This window comes from Orcinus orca, chromosome 8 (assembly GCF_937001465.1).
Source record: "Orcinus orca chromosome 8, mOrcOrc1.1, whole genome shotgun sequence".
NCBI lineage: Eukaryota > Metazoa > Chordata > Mammalia > Artiodactyla > Delphinidae > Orcinus > Orcinus orca.
Window position 1 is genome coordinate 71,355,054 of NC_064566.1, and position 19,002 is coordinate 71,374,055.

The 19,002-nt window shown below is 36.8% G+C and overlaps 1 protein-coding gene across 8 annotated transcripts in view; it reads right to left on the reverse strand.

Moving 5' to 3' along the window:
• Window positions 1–2,434: 2,434 nt before the first annotated feature.
• Window positions 2,435–19,002, reverse strand: part of MTMR2 (myotubularin related protein 2) — a 111,115-nt gene continuing 94,547 nt past the window's right edge. For 6 of the 8 annotated variants that reach the window (XM_033420331.2, XM_049714149.1, XM_033420335.2 and 3 more), the window contains 5 exons: window positions 16,677–16,883; window positions 12,087–12,179; window positions 8,314–8,427; window positions 5,998–6,174; window positions 3,870–5,290 (listed from right to left, as the gene is read on the reverse strand). In XM_033420331.2, coding sequence (XP_033276222.2) covers window positions 5,111–5,290; window positions 5,998–6,174; window positions 8,314–8,427; window positions 12,087–12,179; window positions 16,677–16,883 — 771 coding nt within the window. In that variant the 3' untranslated portion in view covers window positions 3,870–5,110. Of the gene's footprint in view, window positions 3,239–3,869; window positions 5,291–5,997; window positions 6,175–8,313; window positions 8,428–12,086; window positions 12,180–16,676; window positions 16,884–19,002 lie in introns of those variants that run through there. The other 2 variants (XM_049714146.1, XM_004265454.3) reach the window with 2 other exon arrangements.

Genomic DNA, 19,002 nt, shown 5'->3' on the forward strand with positions numbered 1-19,002 from the left:
TCTCTGACTTACTTATATCAGTATAATGTGCTCAAGGTCCCTTCATGTTGTTGCAAATGGCAGGATATCTTCCTTTCTCGTGGCTGAATAATATTCTATTGTGTATATATACCACATCATTTGTATCCATTCATCTATTGATGGGCATTTAGGTTGTTTCCATATCTTGGCTATTGTGAATAATGCTGCAGTAAACCTGGGAATGCATATATTCTCTTTGAAATTCTATTTTCATTTCCTTTGGGTATTTACCTGGAAGTATGTTAGCTCAATTTTGAAATTTTTTTTTTTTTTTGTGGTACGCGGGCCTCTCACTGCTGTGGCCTCTCCCGTTGCGGAGCACAGGCTCCGGACGCACAGGCCCAGGACGCTCCGCGGCATGCGGGATCCTCCCGGACCGGGGCACGAACCTGCGTCCCCTGCATCGGCAGGCGGACTCCCAACCACTGCGCCACCAGGGAAGACCAATTTTGAAATTTTTGATGAGCCTCCATATTGTTTTCCATAGTAGTTGGACCAGTTTACATTCCCACAACAGTGTACAGTTGAACACTGTACTTGTAGATGTACAGTTGAACCTTGTAGATGTACAGTTGAACACTTGAACAAAAGCATTTCTGCATTCAGAGATTCAACCAAACTCAGAGTTCACTGAAAAAACTAAGTGGACCTGCACAGTTCTAACTTGTGTTAAGTGTCAACTGTATAAGGGTTCCCTTTTCACCACATCCTCACCAGCACCCGTTATGTCACTTCTTGGTGACAGCCATTCTAACAGGTATGAGGTGTCTTATTATGGTTTTTATTTGCATTTCCCTGAAGATTAGGCATGTTGAGCATTTTTTCATGTACCTGTTTGCCATTCTGATATCCTTTTTGGAAAAATGTCCATTTAGTTATGCCCATTTTTTAGCTGGATTGGGTTTTCTTGTTGTTATTAAGTTGTATGTATTGTTTACATATATTTTGGACATTAAGTCCTTATTTAATATATGGTGTGCAAAAATTTTTCTCCCATTCAGTAGGTTATCCTTTCATTTTTTGTCTCTTTCGCTGTGCAGAATTCTGAGTTTGATGTAGTCCCATTTGTTTTTTGCTTTTGTTTGTGCTTTTGGCGTTATGTCCAAAAAATCATTGCTAAGACCAGTATTAAGGAGCTTCTCCCCTTCTAGAAGTTTTATGGTGTCAGGTCTTATGTTTAAGTCTTTGATCCATTTCAAGTTATTGTTTTTTAAATTATGATTTCTGTTAATATATTCAAAGCAGGACTTGATTACATTATCAAAAATTGCCCCCTCATCTCATTTACTATCTAATTAGCCTGTTTTATTCACAGCACTTATCATTATTCAAGTTAATTTTTGTGAATGGTGTTAGATAGGCATCCAATTTCATTGTTGTGCATGTGTTCTTCTCTGGCTTCCCAGCACCACTTTTTGAAGAGACTATCCTTTCCCCATTGGGTGTTCTTGGCTCCCTCGTCAAATATTAGGTGACGACTGGGATTTAATTCTGGGTTTTCTATTCTATTCCATTGGTCAATGTGTCTATTTTTGTGCCAGTACCATAATGCTTTTATTACCGTGGCTTTGTAATATAGTTTGAAATCTGAACGCATGATATCCACAGCTTAGTTCTTTTTTCTCAGGATTATTTTGGCTGTTTGGGGTTTTTTTGTGGTTCCACAAAAATTTTTGGATTCTTTCTTCTATGTCTGTAAAAGAATGCCTTTGGCACTTTGATGGGAACTGCACTGAATCTGTAGATAGCTTTGGGTAGTAAGGACATCTAGTAAAGTCCTCCATTGGATTCTTCCAATCCATGAACATAGGATGTCTTTCCATTTGTGTCTTCTTTGATTTCTTTCAGCAGCCTTGTTGTTTTCATTGTACAGATCTTTCACTTCCTTGGTTAAACTTTTCCTCAGTAGTATATTGTTTTTGTGCTATTTTGAGTGGGATAGTTTTATCAATATTTTGTTTTCAGATGCTTCATCATTAGTGTAAAGGAATGCAACTGACTTATGTATGACGATTTTGTATCCTGGAACTTTACTGAAATTGTTGATTAGTCCCAACAGTGTTTTGGTTGACTCTGGGATTATCTATATATAAAACCAAATCATCACAAATAGAGACATTTTACTTCTTCCTTTCTGATTTGGATGCCTTTTTAAATTCTCTTGCCTAGTTGGTGTAGCTAGGAATTCCAATACTATAATGAATATGAGTGGTGAGAGTGGGCATCATTGTCTTGTTCCTGATCTTAGAGGAAAAACTTTCAACTGTTCTCCATTAACAGCTGTGGGTTTATGGTACACAGCCTTTGTTATATTGAGGTATATTCTTTTTTTACCCAATCTGTTAAAGGTTTTTATTATGAAAGGATGTTGTATTTTGTCAGATCCTTTTTCTGCATTTATTGAAATGATCATATTTTTCTTGCATTTTATTGAAGTGATGTATTATTACATTTATTGATTTGCATATGTTAAATCATCCTTGCATACAAGGGATCAATCCCACTTTGGTCATGGTATATAATCCTATTTGTGTGTCCTTGAATTTGGTTTGCTAATATTTGGTTGAGAGTTTTTGCGTCTATATTCAGCAGGGATATTGGTCTGTAGTTTTCTTGTATCCTCATTTGGTTCTGGTATCAATGTAATGCTGGCCTTGTAGATGACTTTGGAAGAGTTCCCTCCTCCTTAATACTTTGGAAGTGTTTGGAGGAAGGTTGTGTTCATTCTTCTTTATATGTTTGGTAGAATTCACCACTGAAGCCATCTGGTACTGTAGTTTTCTGTGTTGGGATTTTTTTGATTACTGTTTCAGTTCCTTTACTCATTACTGGTCTGTCATGGAGATCTCTCCTCAGAAATCTGGGGTGTCGCTGAAAAGCAATGGGACCCTCCAACTGCAGCCCACAAGCTGAGTAGACTTATACTTACCCTTTGCACTTTCCACCTCCTCTGCTGGACAGGTTGCTGCCGCCACAGCCAGTGTCACCACATCTCCCTTGGCTCCCTAGCCTCTTTTGAGGTTTCATTCACCCAATTTCAGATACAGAGATGAATCTCTCTCAGGTGTCCTGGTATGCTGTGCAGAGGCACTTGTGTCCAGTTATGGATGTCTGATTCGTTAGAAGTCGAAGGGAGAGAAAAGGAAGCACTGGTGTCACTGTGATGCTGATGTCTTCACTAAAGGATCATCTTAAAGGCACTCCACTTTGGAGACTCCTGCAAAAGGTAAAAGGAAACCCCTGGAAAGTTTTAAAAGGAGAAGTGACAGATTTGCACTTAGATTGCTCTGAATGGAATTTAGATTCTGAATGGAATTAGATTGCTTTGAATGGAATTTCAAGTGAATATGAGGGTATTAAGACTAGAAGTTTTAAATTCTTGAACCTCTTCAGTCATCTACATTCTTTTATGTGGCATCAGACCAAGACGATAAAGGCTTAAGGGAGGGAAATGGAACAATGCACAGAGAGAATGGATTTATAAAATATTTGGAATAGAAAATTTAGCTTTAATACTGACAGACTGGTCACTTAAATACTGTTATAAATTTTCTTATAACAAATTTCAATGATAAAATCATTTTGGTACCAATTTTGCTAATACTGGATGTACTAATAACGGAAATTATACTTACTCATTGCAAAACCAAGAGCAGGGCAAAAGGTTCAGACTAGTGAGTTAACAAGTGAAAAAACACTGATTTTGAGTATTTGATTTATCTGATCAAACTGAACATTTCCTTTAGAGCAGCTGCTATGAAACAGCCCTTTCCTCAAAAAATTCCAAATAACATTTCTGCAAAAGAAACTTAAGGCAAACAACTTAGAACAAGGACAAAGTTTAAAAGTCAGTTGAAATTTTCTTTTAATTAAAGACCCAAGGGACAAGAAGCTCCTTTGTGTTACAGTACATAACATATGGCTCTTATACAGAGTAAAATAGACACCAGGGAGTCAAGTGTTTATACCAGCGCTGAATTCTTACTGTAGCAGCCAAGAAGTGAAGCAGGATTTCCTTTACTGGCATTGAGACTAATACATTTTTACATGCAATAAATCCTTTGGTAGACTTAATCATTCAGTGGAGTTATAGAATTTGCAAAGGAAAGTAATAGTCAAATATTTCATGTAAAATTTGAGCACAGTACTTCTCACCATATGCTATTTATACAGACTTCAGAAAAAATGTCAGTCCTACTAAACTTTTACATACTGCCTCAAAATTTGCCAGTTAACTTCTCTGTGTTCAAAAAAAAAATGTAACTATAATAAAGTAGGGCAGATGAGTTTTTTAAATATGTTTCATGATGTTTCTAGTAATTGTGCAAATGGAAACTAATCTGAAGGATGTGGAATTCTTTGAAATCCTGGATGGCTACCACTTTCTCCTCTCCATCCTCCTCCCAAGCACATCTGTAAGGCATCATTTTGGAACAGCTATCTAATACATCTTAAATTAAGTACATAAATAATGACAGCAATAATTTTCAACTATTACTACACCATAATATCCTCAAGACTTTGCCTTATTATATGAAGAACACGAGTTTTGAATGGTGAAAGTAAATCACTTACTACAAAAAGGAAAAACCCATGATGGGCAAAGGAGCATCAAATGATCTTGATTATGACACTGAAGCCCAGTATGTATAATGCCATGAAATGTCAGTATTGGTTTGGTTTGAAAACTGATGCTCCTCCTTCTGTGCAATGAGTGCTCTTCCATCAAGAAGTGTATTTCTGAAGTAGTTTGTGTTTTGATTTTACCACATACCAAGATTTCTGAGACAGCATTTTCCTTTTAAAATCAGAAACTTGTTCCCACTGTGGATCCAGGACTGAAGCATTTTAATGTTCTTTGGGTGACTTATAAGATTAGTGTCATAAACATGTAATTACATGTGGGGTTATTTCACTTAAACCACCTGCACTGCTACAGTTCTAAACTCATCCTAGAGAGATTTAAAATAAATAAAGTGACTTAAGTTCTCTCACAGATGGGTTCTATATTCAGAAACTTTCTCCTCATGAAGCTGCCACTGTAATCAGAGTTCATGGCGATGACCGATGGCCCCATCCAGTAGCCCTCTCACACAACAGTCTGTACAGGAGTGACACACTGTGCAGGAGAACCGGCTCTCTCCGAGGATGAGGTTGATCGGTTGGAAATTTCTCTTTGTAGTTCCTCTACTTTCTTCTGAAGCTCTGCTCGTTTAGCAAGAAGTTCTTTATATCTGTTGTGAATGGGCTCCTGCAAGAGCAGCACACCCTAAAATTATTTAACTAGGCAATCCTAAACAAACCCAAAGTCAAGTCATTCCAGTATAGAGCTCCTTCCCTCAATGCTGCAATGTGTGTGTTTTCAGCTATGGGAACCACACCCACCTTTCCAGAACATCAGTGAAAACTAACTTCAGGGACTCCTCTGACACCACTGCTCTTTTCACTGGCTTCCCTAGTGCCCCCCAAGTGTTTCCACAGAATACCCTGAAACTGGTACTTAGCCAAATACAACAAATAATTAAGTAACAATGTAATCTAAAAGCCAATACTCAAAGATTTCCTGTCATTTAGTTGCAGACTTTTTAGTCTTTTAAACAGTTCTAAGCAGTAAATATTCCATAACATTTTTTAAAAATCAACCAGAATTTTGTTAGGCTTTTAACTTTCCTAAAGCTATTTTCTCCAGCCTATTAAAACAAGACCTCTAGTCCAGCGCCCTCATTTTATAGAAGAGGGGAAAAAAGACAAAACAGAAGTGACTTGTCCAAGGCCAAACAAGCGAGTCATGATAAGAACCAAGTGTACTGATTATCCCTATGTAGTGCTTTTTCTACTATGCAATTAAAACTGTTAACAGGAAAAAGTGAAAGCTTTAAATATGCACAGATAATTTTTCTAGCTGCTTTAAAGGGGACGAATGTAATTCATACAACTGCATGGATAAAAACTCTCATTGTATATTGCAGGGCATACCTGTGGCTTCATCCGTGGATTCCACCTTACGTAGTATCCCACCCAGAGCTCTAGGTGGCGCATGCTGGCTACTGGATAAAGGACATGATTGGAATAGCTCCCATAGAGAGGATTAGTGAAGTCCTCCAGCTGACTATTTATGTAAGACCACAATGACACAGTCCTTTTGGGAAGATTCTATAAGAAGGAAAAAGATTCTCCATTACATAAGCTAATTATACTTTAGATGGAATTTGTAAAGAGGTACATTGTGTTCATTTAAATTGTTTCAGAGGGAGAGAGAACTCAAGACACTGTGGTGACAGCCCCACTTAGATTAAAATTAGAGGGTATTGGAAAACTGTGCAGTTCTGCAAAAAGTTAAACAGAGTTACAATACCAGCAATTCCACTCTTAGGTATATACCCAAGAGAAGTGAAAACACATGCACACACAACCCAGTACACAAATGTTCAAAGTAGCATCAGTCATAGTAGCCAAAAAGTAGAAACAACACAAAAGACCATCAACTGATAAATGGATAAAATGCAGTATATCAATACAATGGATGATTCAGTCATAAAAAGGAATGAAGTACTGATACACGCTACAAATGGAACCTTGAAAACATTATGCTAAGTGAAAGAAGCCAAACACAAAGGCCACACCCTGACTGATTTCATTTATATGAAATGTCCAGAAGAGGCAAATTAAGAGACAGATTAGTGTTTGCCAGGGTCTGAGAGGAGAGAAGAATGGGAAGCAACTACTAATAGGTATGGGGTTTCTTTTCAGTGTTCTGAAATTAATGGTGGTGATACCTATACAACTCTAGAGATGCTAAAACCCACGAAATTATACACTTTAAAAGAGTGAATTTTATGGAATGCAAATTATAGCTCAGTTTTAAAAACATTTCTTTTTTTAAAGATATAGTGGATCCTATCTGAGGCTCTCAAAAAATGAAAGTATCTTTGGAAGTTATCTATTAATTACCTAACATGCAAGAAATTCTTTTTTTGTACCAATAATTGTTTCTTTTATTGCTGAGTAGTACTACATCATATAGAAATACCACAGGTGAAGGGCATTTAGGTTGTTTTCAGTTTTCAGCCACTGTAAGTAAAGCTGGTATGAACATTTGTGGGAAGAAAATCAGAATTTTGTGGGAACAAAAAGTTTCTATTTCTCTAGGATAAATACCCAGTAGTGTGATTACCAGGTCATATGGTAAGTAAATGCATAGCTTTATATACAAATGTCAACTGTTTATGAGACATTCAATAAATTCTTGACTGCCTACTATGCACGGAAATATTTACTGCATGCTACATACTGAAGATGTAATGGTGAATTAAAAAATTTAATACCGGTCGTCAAGGAATTTCTAGTCTAGGAAGCACTTACTACATGGCAGTTATTATGGTGTTTTGTATGGCTTATTTTATGTAATCCTCACAACAGTAAGCAGTATTAAGTACTTTAGTAAATAAGTACTATTATCCCTACTTTACAGAAGCCTAAATTAACTTGCCCAACTTCACACAGTAAGTCAAAGATCCAAGATTTGAACCCAGGCAGCCTGGCTCCAGAGCAAGCATTCTTTGCTACTAGGCTTTATAGAAAAACATGAAGAAACTATTTTATAGCCACATTTTTTAGAATGAAAACTGAAGCAGAGGGAGACACTAATCAAGATAATTTAGAATTTCATACATAGGACAGATGTGTTTTGAGGAAGACAACCTGAAATGTAATGCTTACAAGGTTTCTTCTAAATAATATCAACCACTTAAAAGTGGTAACTCTGGGCTAGTGGGGTAACAAATTTTAACTTTCTGCTTAATATCTTTTCAGTGTTCGAATGTTTTATGGTATTATTTTACAATTTAAAAAAAACCTTTAAAATGGCTCATACATATGCAGAATATATTTGGGGAAGTGAGCTGTCCATTCATTCAAATACATTTTTTTTTGCTAATTATATTTTTCTGCACCTGTTTTGATGGATTTCCATCCTGCAGGGAGTGACAGGTACTTAGGAGCGATGGGCACTCCTAAGACTACACATACTTCAGTTCTCTTTAGGAGACACTGCTTCCTACCCGTAAACTCAACTGACAGCTGGCTAGCATATTCAGCCTTGTGACAGCGGTGCTTTAAAATAGATCAGGTTCAGATGTATGGAAAGAAGCATATTACAGCATATAAAATAAAATATAGCTAAAGGAATCATCCAAAAGAACAACTGTTCAGTTGAAATCCATCAGAGGATGCACTCTAGTAGAGAAAGCACATATTAGGGATACGGGGGGAGGGTCAGGGCTCATGTTTTACCTCTTTTCCTCTCTGCTGTTCACTGTTACAGAGGAATGTTCCAAACAAACAGCTATATAGGTGGTCCAAAATGGTAATGAGAAAATATTCATTGAATTCAAATGCTGTAGGAAACTGCAGAATCAAACACCACAAACACACAAAATTATTAAGACATTTTCTCAAGCATATTCATCCCTGTATACTGGCAGATCCTTTGTAATACTTCTTAAAATTAGGCTGAACAATATTCAAGACTATATATTTCTAAGCCATTATGGCATTATCTGCTTGGTCTTCTGTTCAAAATTATTTTCTGAGATAATTTTTCCTAATATCTCCTTTTCTTGTACAGTTAAGAGTTTGAATGGTCTGATCTTGATGTTTCTGCATCCGTTTATATCAATTAACCCTCAACTTGAGCCTAATAAATTCTGACTTGTCTTTCTCTGCCAAAAATGACCATAAGCAACATAGTAAGATGTTTCTTTAAATTTTCAACATAGTTTTGTTTCTAGGAATTACACAAAAAAATATCGACGTCTCCAGAAAATGTCAGCAATGCACAAAAATAAATTCCAAGGCAGACATGCAGATCATTTAAAAGCCAACCTACTTATCTTTTCAAGGAACATGCACTCAAACCAGGATATCTTGTAATCCAGTACTCTGGCAGCCTCTTTCTAAAAAAAGAAAATTCACTGTCTCTTTAACCTAGGACAAGTGCTTGACTGGATGTCTTGCTATTACACAAACAACACAATTTTGGGGGAATGTATCAAGGACCAATTACAGATCCCAGGAAGGAGGGTAAGGGATTTAGTATAATCCATCCTATCCATCTAATGTTTCAAGAATTATCTGAAAGCTTCTATGTAGCACTGTACCATTTACAGGACTGTGAAAAGGAATTCCATGAATATTTGGATTGTGGATTTGGGAAATAAATATTGGTGCCAAATTTTTCTTAGAATGATCCCTACCCCATAGTGGAGGAAAACAGTATGAACTGCATGCAAAAGGGACAGGGATGAAAACAACTTTGCCTTGAAGTTTCCTAAATTTATAAGCACGGTAACGTGGCAAATTTATCTTCTCAAACAATTTATCTTCTTGAACAATTCTTGAATAATAATTTTTGTGGCTGTGAAGCAAATGAAGCAGGTAATAAAGCACATGCCAACATAAAGCCAATCAATTGTAAGAAACTTTGTCAAATCTCATTCATTCATTTACAGAACAAATCCCATCTCCTGTACTGTTGTTTTTTTTTTTTAATTTTTTACTTATTTTTGGCTGCATTGGGTCTTCGTTGCTGCGTGCGGGCTTTCTCTAGTTGCAGCGAGCTGGGGCTACTCTTCATTGCAGTGCATGGGCTTCTCATTGCAGTGGCTTCTCTTATCGCGGAGCATGGGCTCTAGGCGCACAGGCTTCAGTAGTGGCACGCGGGCTCAGCAGTTGTAGCTCACAGGCTCAGTAGTTGTGGCACACAGGCTTAGCCCACGGCATGTGGCATCTTCCCGGACCAAGGATTGAACCCGTGTCCCCTGCACTGGCAGGCGGACTCAACCACTGCACCACCAGGGAAGTCGCCCCATCTCCTGTACTGATACACACTCTTAACAGCCTTATTTGTTAGTCAACCATGAATGCACCCTGACTCATTACATAGCAAGCCAAAGGAGCTAAGCCTATGATTAGTCTTTCATCTTTGTGGCAAAACTATTATCTCAGTTATGAGAAGATGGCTTAATCAGTGAGCATTTCCTGACAACAAAACTAAAATAGCATTATTTTAGAGCATTATTTAAATAAAGTAGTAACTGCTGCTCTTGTTTTTAAAATTCTGAGCAGAGGAGGAATATTTTGTCTCCTTACATGTTTAAACTCTAAAGGGCCCTTTATCAACTGCTTCCTGATCCCAGGACTGAGAGGATGAGGATGAGGGCAGAAGGAGCTGTAGAATCTGGCTAATTACATTATTGGTCCCATTTTAACAAATTTGCTATTTAAATCTCTGCACATTCAATTAGTCATAAAACTGACGATTGCCAATAAACATTATTACTATCTAACACATTCAATGCTCAGGAAGAAAATATCATACAGAAAAATATAAGCAGACATTTACAATAAAGACTCACAACTATAGTGGTATTTTAAGTTCTATCAACGAAACAAGATTAAACTGGTATTACATTATTTATTAACTTAAGCTCAAAATTAGTTAAATTGCTTTTAGATATACAGCATATAAAAAGTTAACACAACTACTAAGAAAGAAATGCATTTGTCATGTACTCTTCTATGTGAACAATTGGTAAATGGGACTGATTTTGTTTTTCTAACAAATATACCAGAACTAATAGTTCACACACATTGCTCCCTTCAAGGTATGTTCCCCAGAAAGCAGTACACTTAACCATCAATGATGACTTCTGTAGTCCTTTGATATGGCATATTTGATTTTTACCAACACTGTCAAATATTACTTAAAGATTGATAATGGTCAAAAGTAGGTCCTATTGTTTATGGTCAAACACCCCCCCCCCCAAAAAAAAGGATTGATAAGGATTTGTAATAGCTAATATATCAAAAACTATCTCAAAGGCAGTTCCAAAGGAAAAATTCAAACCTACTCCAAGAAGCAGTAAACATTATTAAACTAATAAGCATGTTGTGTCTCCCTTCCCCCTAGTATGCCAAGGGCCTAATTTGTAGAACAAAACTGAATTGTATACACATTTGCATCACGTGTTAAAATACCAGCCTTAACAAACCGTAGTCATATCTATTACGACACTTCATTTAAGCCAGCAGGTTTCAAAACAATCCACCCAAACTGAAATGCTTATGGGAGAAAAATAAACTATTCGATATGTAATTATTGTATTTCACTTGAGGATCACCATTTTTCTCTTAATGAAATAAAGAGTATTTTATTGAAACCAGAACACAATCCTAAAGCCAAGCAGAGCCAGCAACTGCTTTATGTTCCTGTGGCAGTCTAATGAAAAACTAACCAGGCTCCCAGTTGTTTGAGGTCTAATAAAACTCTTGGATAAATAATTAACTGAAAAAAAATAATTAACTGATACACCAATGAACTGTATCTAACTTTTGGGTTCTGAGATTATTTTTCCTGAGTTAAACATTTTTAAGACACCAATTCCTTGCCTCATTAGTGAAGTGATCCCATAATAAATCAGGTGTTTTTCAATCTCTTCTGGTATCTTTCCAAAAGACTAAATCTATTTACAGTAATATTTCAAATCATTTGCTAGAATGTTGATTAAGTCTAAAAGAACATAATCTCTCTTTCCATACCTAAAAACAAAAAGAACTGAATCTATTACATACATACCTTGCCATAATTCCCATCTAAATACATTTTTCCATCGAAAGTGCTTAAAACATGATTTCATTTCGCTTGAGTTACCTAGCCTATTTCATTTCTTTACCTCCTTTAGCAATGTACAGATGAGTTTCTGGGTGAATATAAAGCCATTATTTAACACTAATTGTCCAAAACAAAAGAGGAAACCTCTCAGGGGTTATTATCAATGCCATGCATTGAAATGCTAATGGAATCAAATTGTCAAGTGTTTAATACTACCTCCAAATAATATCGTTTAACTTAATTCATAATGTAATAATAGGTAATAGTTCTAGTACCTAGAAAACTTACAAGAATTTCCATTTTTCATGAAATGTAAGATAATCAGTGATCAAATCCAACTCTGACTGGACAGCTTAAAAGAGAGATGTAAGAATGGATATCCCAGATAAATTACCTGTCTTGTCATTTGCCAGACACAGTCAATAAACTGAAGAAAAACAGGTGATCTGTCTGCATCTGCATGGTTCTTATCTCCATGGCCAAGTCTCTGAAGCAAAGAATGAAATATTATATAAGCTTTGTGGGATTTTTCAGCTTTTACTGAAAGTAGTTTTATTTTCCAAGAAAAGTAATATTTGCTCAATATTTTTAAAAATTCATAATATCTTTTTAAAAGAGCACTGCAAGGAAAACAGAAATTACCATAATCCCACCAAGCAGAAATCTCTATTAACATTTCAATGTGCAAACTGCCAGGTTATTTCCTAACATGAGACACTTGTAACAGGAATTACAACTCAGTTTAATAAACAAAACTCAGATCCTAAAAGGCTGATAATGGAACACAGGAGCAGCCAGACCTCAGAGCCCAGATTTTTCTTCTGTAGATTTTGCCCTGAATATTAACAGTTCCTTGTACACTAGCTTCAGGAAGCACCCTTCTCCTTTAACACCTTGGCCAGTGCATGAAGGGGACCTGTTGCATCTGAGCTCCAGACTGTCTTTCAAAAAGAATCACATTAGCACAAATCTTTGAAAACTTTTAAAAAATGCTTGACATCTCCCCTCAAGCATGCACTCACCTACTTTCTCAATTTTTTTTTCTCCTCTGAAGACTTCTGCCCCCAGTGACTGAGATAAACCTCTACTCTGTAACCAAAAACAGTGATTCTAAAAGTATGGTCCACAGACTTCCGGCAGCAGGGCAGGTCTGTGAGTTCAAAACTATTTTTATAATATTACTAAGACACGTTTTGCCTTTTTCAATGTGTTGACATTTGCACTAATGGTGTTAAAGTGATGAAGAATAAAAACTTCTGGTACCTTAGTAGGAATCAAGAAGCAAGGCACTGAAATCAATCTATACTAGCAGTTATTATATTCTTCCTTGCCAAACACGTGCAGTAAAAGAAGGAAAAAAAAAAAGCCAATCTCTCTTAAGCCAGTTTCCTTGATGAAGCAGTAAAAGTTATTAACTTTATTAAATCTCCCCATCTGAGTACAAAATTTTTAAGTATCCTATTAACAAAATGGGAAATACACATAATATGCTTCTGCTGCAGACTTAAGTAGGATGGTAGGAAACACGGCTTTTTCATGGAACATCATTTTGACTTGAAAGAACAATATATGAACTATGATTATTAAGACCTGAATATCTTGCAGACATTTTTTTGAAAATGTACAAAAGTGAATGCGTCACTTCAAGGAAAACAATGGACAGTATTTGTTACCAATGATACAATTCAAGTTTCTGAGTGAAAATTAGACTTGGGGGAAATTTTTATCTGCTACAATGAGTTTGATAATACTTTTCTGATAAAATCAGTAGCGGTATTAACAAATGTGACTATAGTATGTAATGAAATGCATTAATATTGGAAGGGCTGTGTAAATCAGTAAGCCAGTATTTTCCAAATTACCAACACTTGATGTTACAAAATCATGCATGGGTAAGAGATCTATTTATTCAAAGTGCAAGACAGACCAAAGGAATTTAATAGAACAAACAACGAAAAATTCATTGAGTTAGTTTTGGATTCCACATTACAATTAACTGCTAAGAAACTACCATTTGTCGAGTTTTGGCACAGTATCAAAGAAAAATATCCACAATTCCCTGAAAAAAATTAAAATATTCTCTATTTTTCAACCTACATATCTGTGTGTGGTCAGATTTTCCTCATTTCTTCAACCAACAGAGAACATATTGCAACAGACTGAATGCAGAAGGAGACATGAAATTTAGCTATCTTCTATTAAGCCAGACATTAAAGAAATTTGCAAAAGATGTAGAATAATGTCACTCTTCTCATTAAACTTCTTTATTTGTTTTGGAAAATATAGTTATTTTTCTTTAAAATGTTATTTATGTTAATATATAATAGTACTATGGTTTGAATGTTTGTGTTCCCCCAAAATTCACATGTTGAAATCCTAATGCCCAGTGTGATGGTATTAGGAGCTAACTAGGTCATGAGGGTGGAATCCTCATGAATGAGATTAATGCTCTTATCAAAAGAGACCCCACAAAAAAAAAAAAAGAGACCCCACAGAGGCCCCAGCCCTCTTCTACCATTCAAGAACACAGCGAAATGTTGGCAGTCTGCACCCCGGAAAAAGGCCTTCACCAGAAGGCCATGCTGGCACTCTGAACTTGGACTTCCAGCCATCAAAACTGTGAGAAATATAGCTGCCCAAATGGACTAAGAAAACAGATTTATTTCTTTAAATAATATTTAAATTTTTAAAATTTAATTTCTAATATGGTAAATACTGATAGATATAAACAAAGTTCTTTTGGGTCATCAATAATTGTTAAAAAAGGAAAGAGGTCCAGAAATCAAAAAGTTTGAGAATCATTGCCCTGTATTAACCATGTGAGCATACCCTCTTGATCAGATGTCCTTTAACTGTCAAATTCTGCTTTCAGATAACAACTAAGGGGGAAAAAATGGAGTAGGTAACCAGATTCAATAATTTAGGAATCCACTGCAACTTCAAACAGTCTGAAATATTTATGATTTTGGTTATATTTATATGAACATGTACGGCTTTGGCTGACTAAAACTTCATTCTTCTTCATTTCTTTTTTTTTTTTTTTTTTGCGGTACGCGGGCCTCCCACCGCTGTGGCCTCTCCCGTTGCGGTGCACAGGCTCCGGACGCGCAGGCTCAGCGGCCATGGCTCACGGGCCCAGCCGCTCTGCGGCACGTGGGATCCTCCCGGACCGGGGCACGAACCCGTGTCCCCTGCATCGGCAGGCGGACTCTCAACCACTGCGCCACCAGGGAAGCCCCATTTTTTTTTTTTTTTTAATGGTCTTTTCATGGTAAGTACGTTTTATAGAGAATTGAAAAACATGAGCTATTTGAATAGATACTCCAGATGACCAATTTTATTTAACAGTTCAAGTTCAAAAGAGCAGACTACCTTTAAATGTCCATTTCTTGCAAGTTTTTTCATAAACACTGCTGGTAGCTACTGGATACTAACGGTTAACATTAGAGACAGCATCTGAGCAAACATATTTCAGAAAGTCTTTCAGCTAATCTAGGAAAATGCTGCCAAAAATCACACTCTCAGGGGCTTCAAGGCCTCTGAACAATATTAACTCTCATCTCCAGATTTTCTAAACCTGCCCCTCCCTCGACTCTACTCCAGCCACTCAGTCCCACCCAGTGTGAGACACTCACACTCACCATTTGCTCACACTGCTCCTCTTTCCTGGGAAAATATTCCTGCTCCGCACTCTCTAAATTCTATGATTACAACTAACACATACCACGGATGGGCATACATGAGAACCAAGGCCTACAAGGTAACTGTTCCCAAGTTTGCTGATTCCAAATTTAGAGTTTAGCAGAAACACAGCTAAAAACCACTTGAATGTTTATTTAATTAAAAGCTACATGAATCTAAAGTATGTTGTAACAAAAAGCAAATACAAAAGCACAGTATCCTTTAAAAGGGACATAATAACCCCATTCCTCTATTTTAGGAACTACTACAGTTTTGGGTACCACACTTGTAGAAAGCCATGAGCAAAGTCCAGAGGACAAAGGGGAGGGTGAGGGGATCAGGATGAGAAAAGACTGAAGAAAACGGACATTTTGCCAGAACTGAAGTGACTGACACAGGAAGACAGCTACTTTCAAATATTTGCAGGGCTATCTTATTTGGATTAGTAGTCATATTTGTTCTTCTTATCTCCAAAGGGGAATGTAAGAAAATGAGAAGTAAATTTTAATTCATATGAAGAAAAAGTTTGTAGTAGGTAGACTTTCTTCAGTGAGACTGGACAGCCTCAGGAAGGGACTTGCTGCTTATTTCTGGAGGTGTTAATGAAGAAACCAAACAACCATTTCACGGGGACACCAGAGAAGACATTCCCTGGACTCTGAGGCCCTTCCAACTTTTAGACTTGATACGAATGATAACAACAAAATAAATTTTAAGTCATATAGAGGGCACAAAAATTTGTCATTTCCATAAAACTAACTGCAACACTTTCCATACATATGGTCATTAAGGGTAACAGAAAAGCTATTTTATTCCCAACTCTAAATTAAATTATTTTTTCTCTGTTATTTCTTTTAGTCCCAGTCTAAATTGTTTTAGACCCTGATCCTGTGTGAGTAGTGTTACTTTGTAGGGCTACTTTAAATTAAGAATAATAGGCCAGTCTCACGTTTTTTTAAGTCTACAGGAAAAGCTAGAAGCGCCCTGTAGCTCCGTAACAGTCCATGCTGCTCTGAACTATCATTTGAAGGTGGAAGTCACAGAAGGGTATCTCCTATTTCCGATAGAGAGTATGGAAGAGACTGGGTCAGGAGCATGACAAACAGCTAACCCTGGCTCCAGACTGCAGAGCCACATCAGGATAACCCAGTGCTTCCAAAACAAGCTCAAAGTTCTCTTGGGAAGTTTACCCATTAGAACAAAGGATCAGATTTAGATGAATATCTAGTGAGTAAAGGCATGATTTTCACACGCCTTACATGACATGCATATGTGATACAATGAGTCACGGTTCTTTACTCACAAGCTGAAATCGATGTCCAAAGCTTAGCCACTCTTTTTCTACAAGGACTTCAAATCCTCGGATGCTTCGGTAGTATCCATCCAACATGAGCATGGCCAGGGAGGTCAGCTGAGCTGTGCGATCCCAGCCATCACTGCAGTGGACTACCACAGACGTCTTTCCTGACTCTACTTTGTCAGCAATCCTAAGAGCCCCTGCGAGAATAAGCTGCAAACAGATTTTTTAAATTAATTTTTTAAAAAATTAAATGCTTCCTTCTTCATAATTTACTAATAGAATTTTGTTTAGAGATGACTGTCTCAATACCATGTGGAGAAAAAAACATCAGTCCCTTCCCAAAAAGAATTTTTGTGAATGGTAGAAGATACACAAATTTTGCTTTTAAAACTAAAAAAAATCTCATAAATGCAGACTCCTATTAATCTGCACAATGAAATATCCAAACAAAAGGTGCCTTTGAGTTCTAAACAAATCAAAAATATGAGTAAGAGGAAAGAAGGATTAAGTTCTAAAGAGATCTATTTCTGAGAATCTTCAAATATTCCAACATCATCCATTTAAATAAAAATAATACACCAACTTTAGTCTTACCTGTTGATACTTAACCAAATTAGAATATGAAAGCCATAAAGTTGGATATTTTAAAATATTCTACAGCTTCTATAGCACTTATTCTACTGTTTTTATATACATCATATAGCATACAGCAAGCACAGTATAAAACTTCAGAGTAAGCTGCTTTTTTTTCTATCAGTATGAATGGAAAATTCTGATCAGACCAATATATTACCATGTCAATTTAACTGGTATCTAAAATAATTTCAGGTTTTTTTTTTAAATATGCAGAGACTCTGCAAAATAATTTACCTTTCCTGAAGCTGATCTTGAGTTAAAACTAGACAGAATTAGATGTAACCAAAAAAGAAACACAAAGTATGGTATCCTTTAAAATGAACAATATAGCCACATTTTTCTCTGCAATGGCCAAATCATACTTAAAGAACAGCATAATTACACAAACATAGATAAGAATGAACGAAAAGATATACTAGGCTTAGAGAATCTCATGATGACCTCCTTTTGATTATAACTGTAGGCATATTCTGGAAGTGGGGTACTCTGAAGCAATCTCAATCTTAACTATGCATCAGAGTCATTTGTGAACATTAAAAAAAACAAAAACAAACACCTGGTCCCCATTCTCCACTAATCCTAACTTACTATTTTAAATAACTTCTACCTAAAATTCAAATGTATATCCAAACTTACACATCACTGACCCAAAGGATTAAAACAGCTGGAGAGTTAAGACTGACAAGAAAGAGTTATCCAAAGTGGTCATCTTCATTGATTCATTGATTCATTCATTCATTCAAAAGATAAACATTTACGGAGTCCCCTACCATGTGGCAGGCACAGCTCCAGGTGTTGGAAATAGAGCAGCAAACAGAACAAAGTGCTGGCTTAACAAAGTTTACATTCTACTTAGGTGAGGCCAGCCAGGTGCAAATAAGGAAAGAAATACACAGTGTGTCAGAGGGCAGTAAGTGAAAAAGCACCATCTAGGTCTAGGGAGTGCTGGCAGAACTGCTATTTTATATGAAGTGGTTGGGAAAGGCATCTTTGAGAAAGTGATATTTGAGCAGAGATTTAAAGAAAGTAAGTGGGTAAGCCTTGCAGATGTGAGGACTGGGGGAGGAGAAAGTGGTCCAGACACAACTGTACCTCTTAAACTTCTAAGGAAACTTATTTCGGTTATAGCCAGATTTTTTTTTTTTTTGGTACGCGGGCCTCTCACTGTGGTGGCCTCTCCCGTTGCAGAGCACAGGCTCCAGACGCGCAGGCTCAGCGGCCATGGCTCACGGACCTAGCCACTCCGCGGCGTGTGCGATCTTCCCGGACCGGGGCACGAACCCGTGTCCCCTGCATCGGCAGGCGGACTCCCAACCACTGCGCCACCAGGGAAGCCCTATAGCCAGATTTTTGGAGAGAATGTTGTACCTGCTAAAAATTGACCTGGAACTTACAGAATGCTGCAATTTACGTTAGTTCTGAATCAAGTCTTATGGTTTTCTACTTATACATCATACAATGTAATAGATGGTCCTGTGACCATTCTCTTTAACAAAAGAGTGTGTATACACTTTGCTACATTCAAGCTTCTATGTTTCTAGAAGAGAAACAGTAATCAAAATAGTCTATAATTGTCATTAGGTCAATTTAGCTTTCAATTCTGTCTTAGTTTTAGAGGTTTTAATGTGAGTACAATCTGCTCCTTCTTAACATGAAAAATCTCATTTCCATTTATTTCATAATATGAATATAT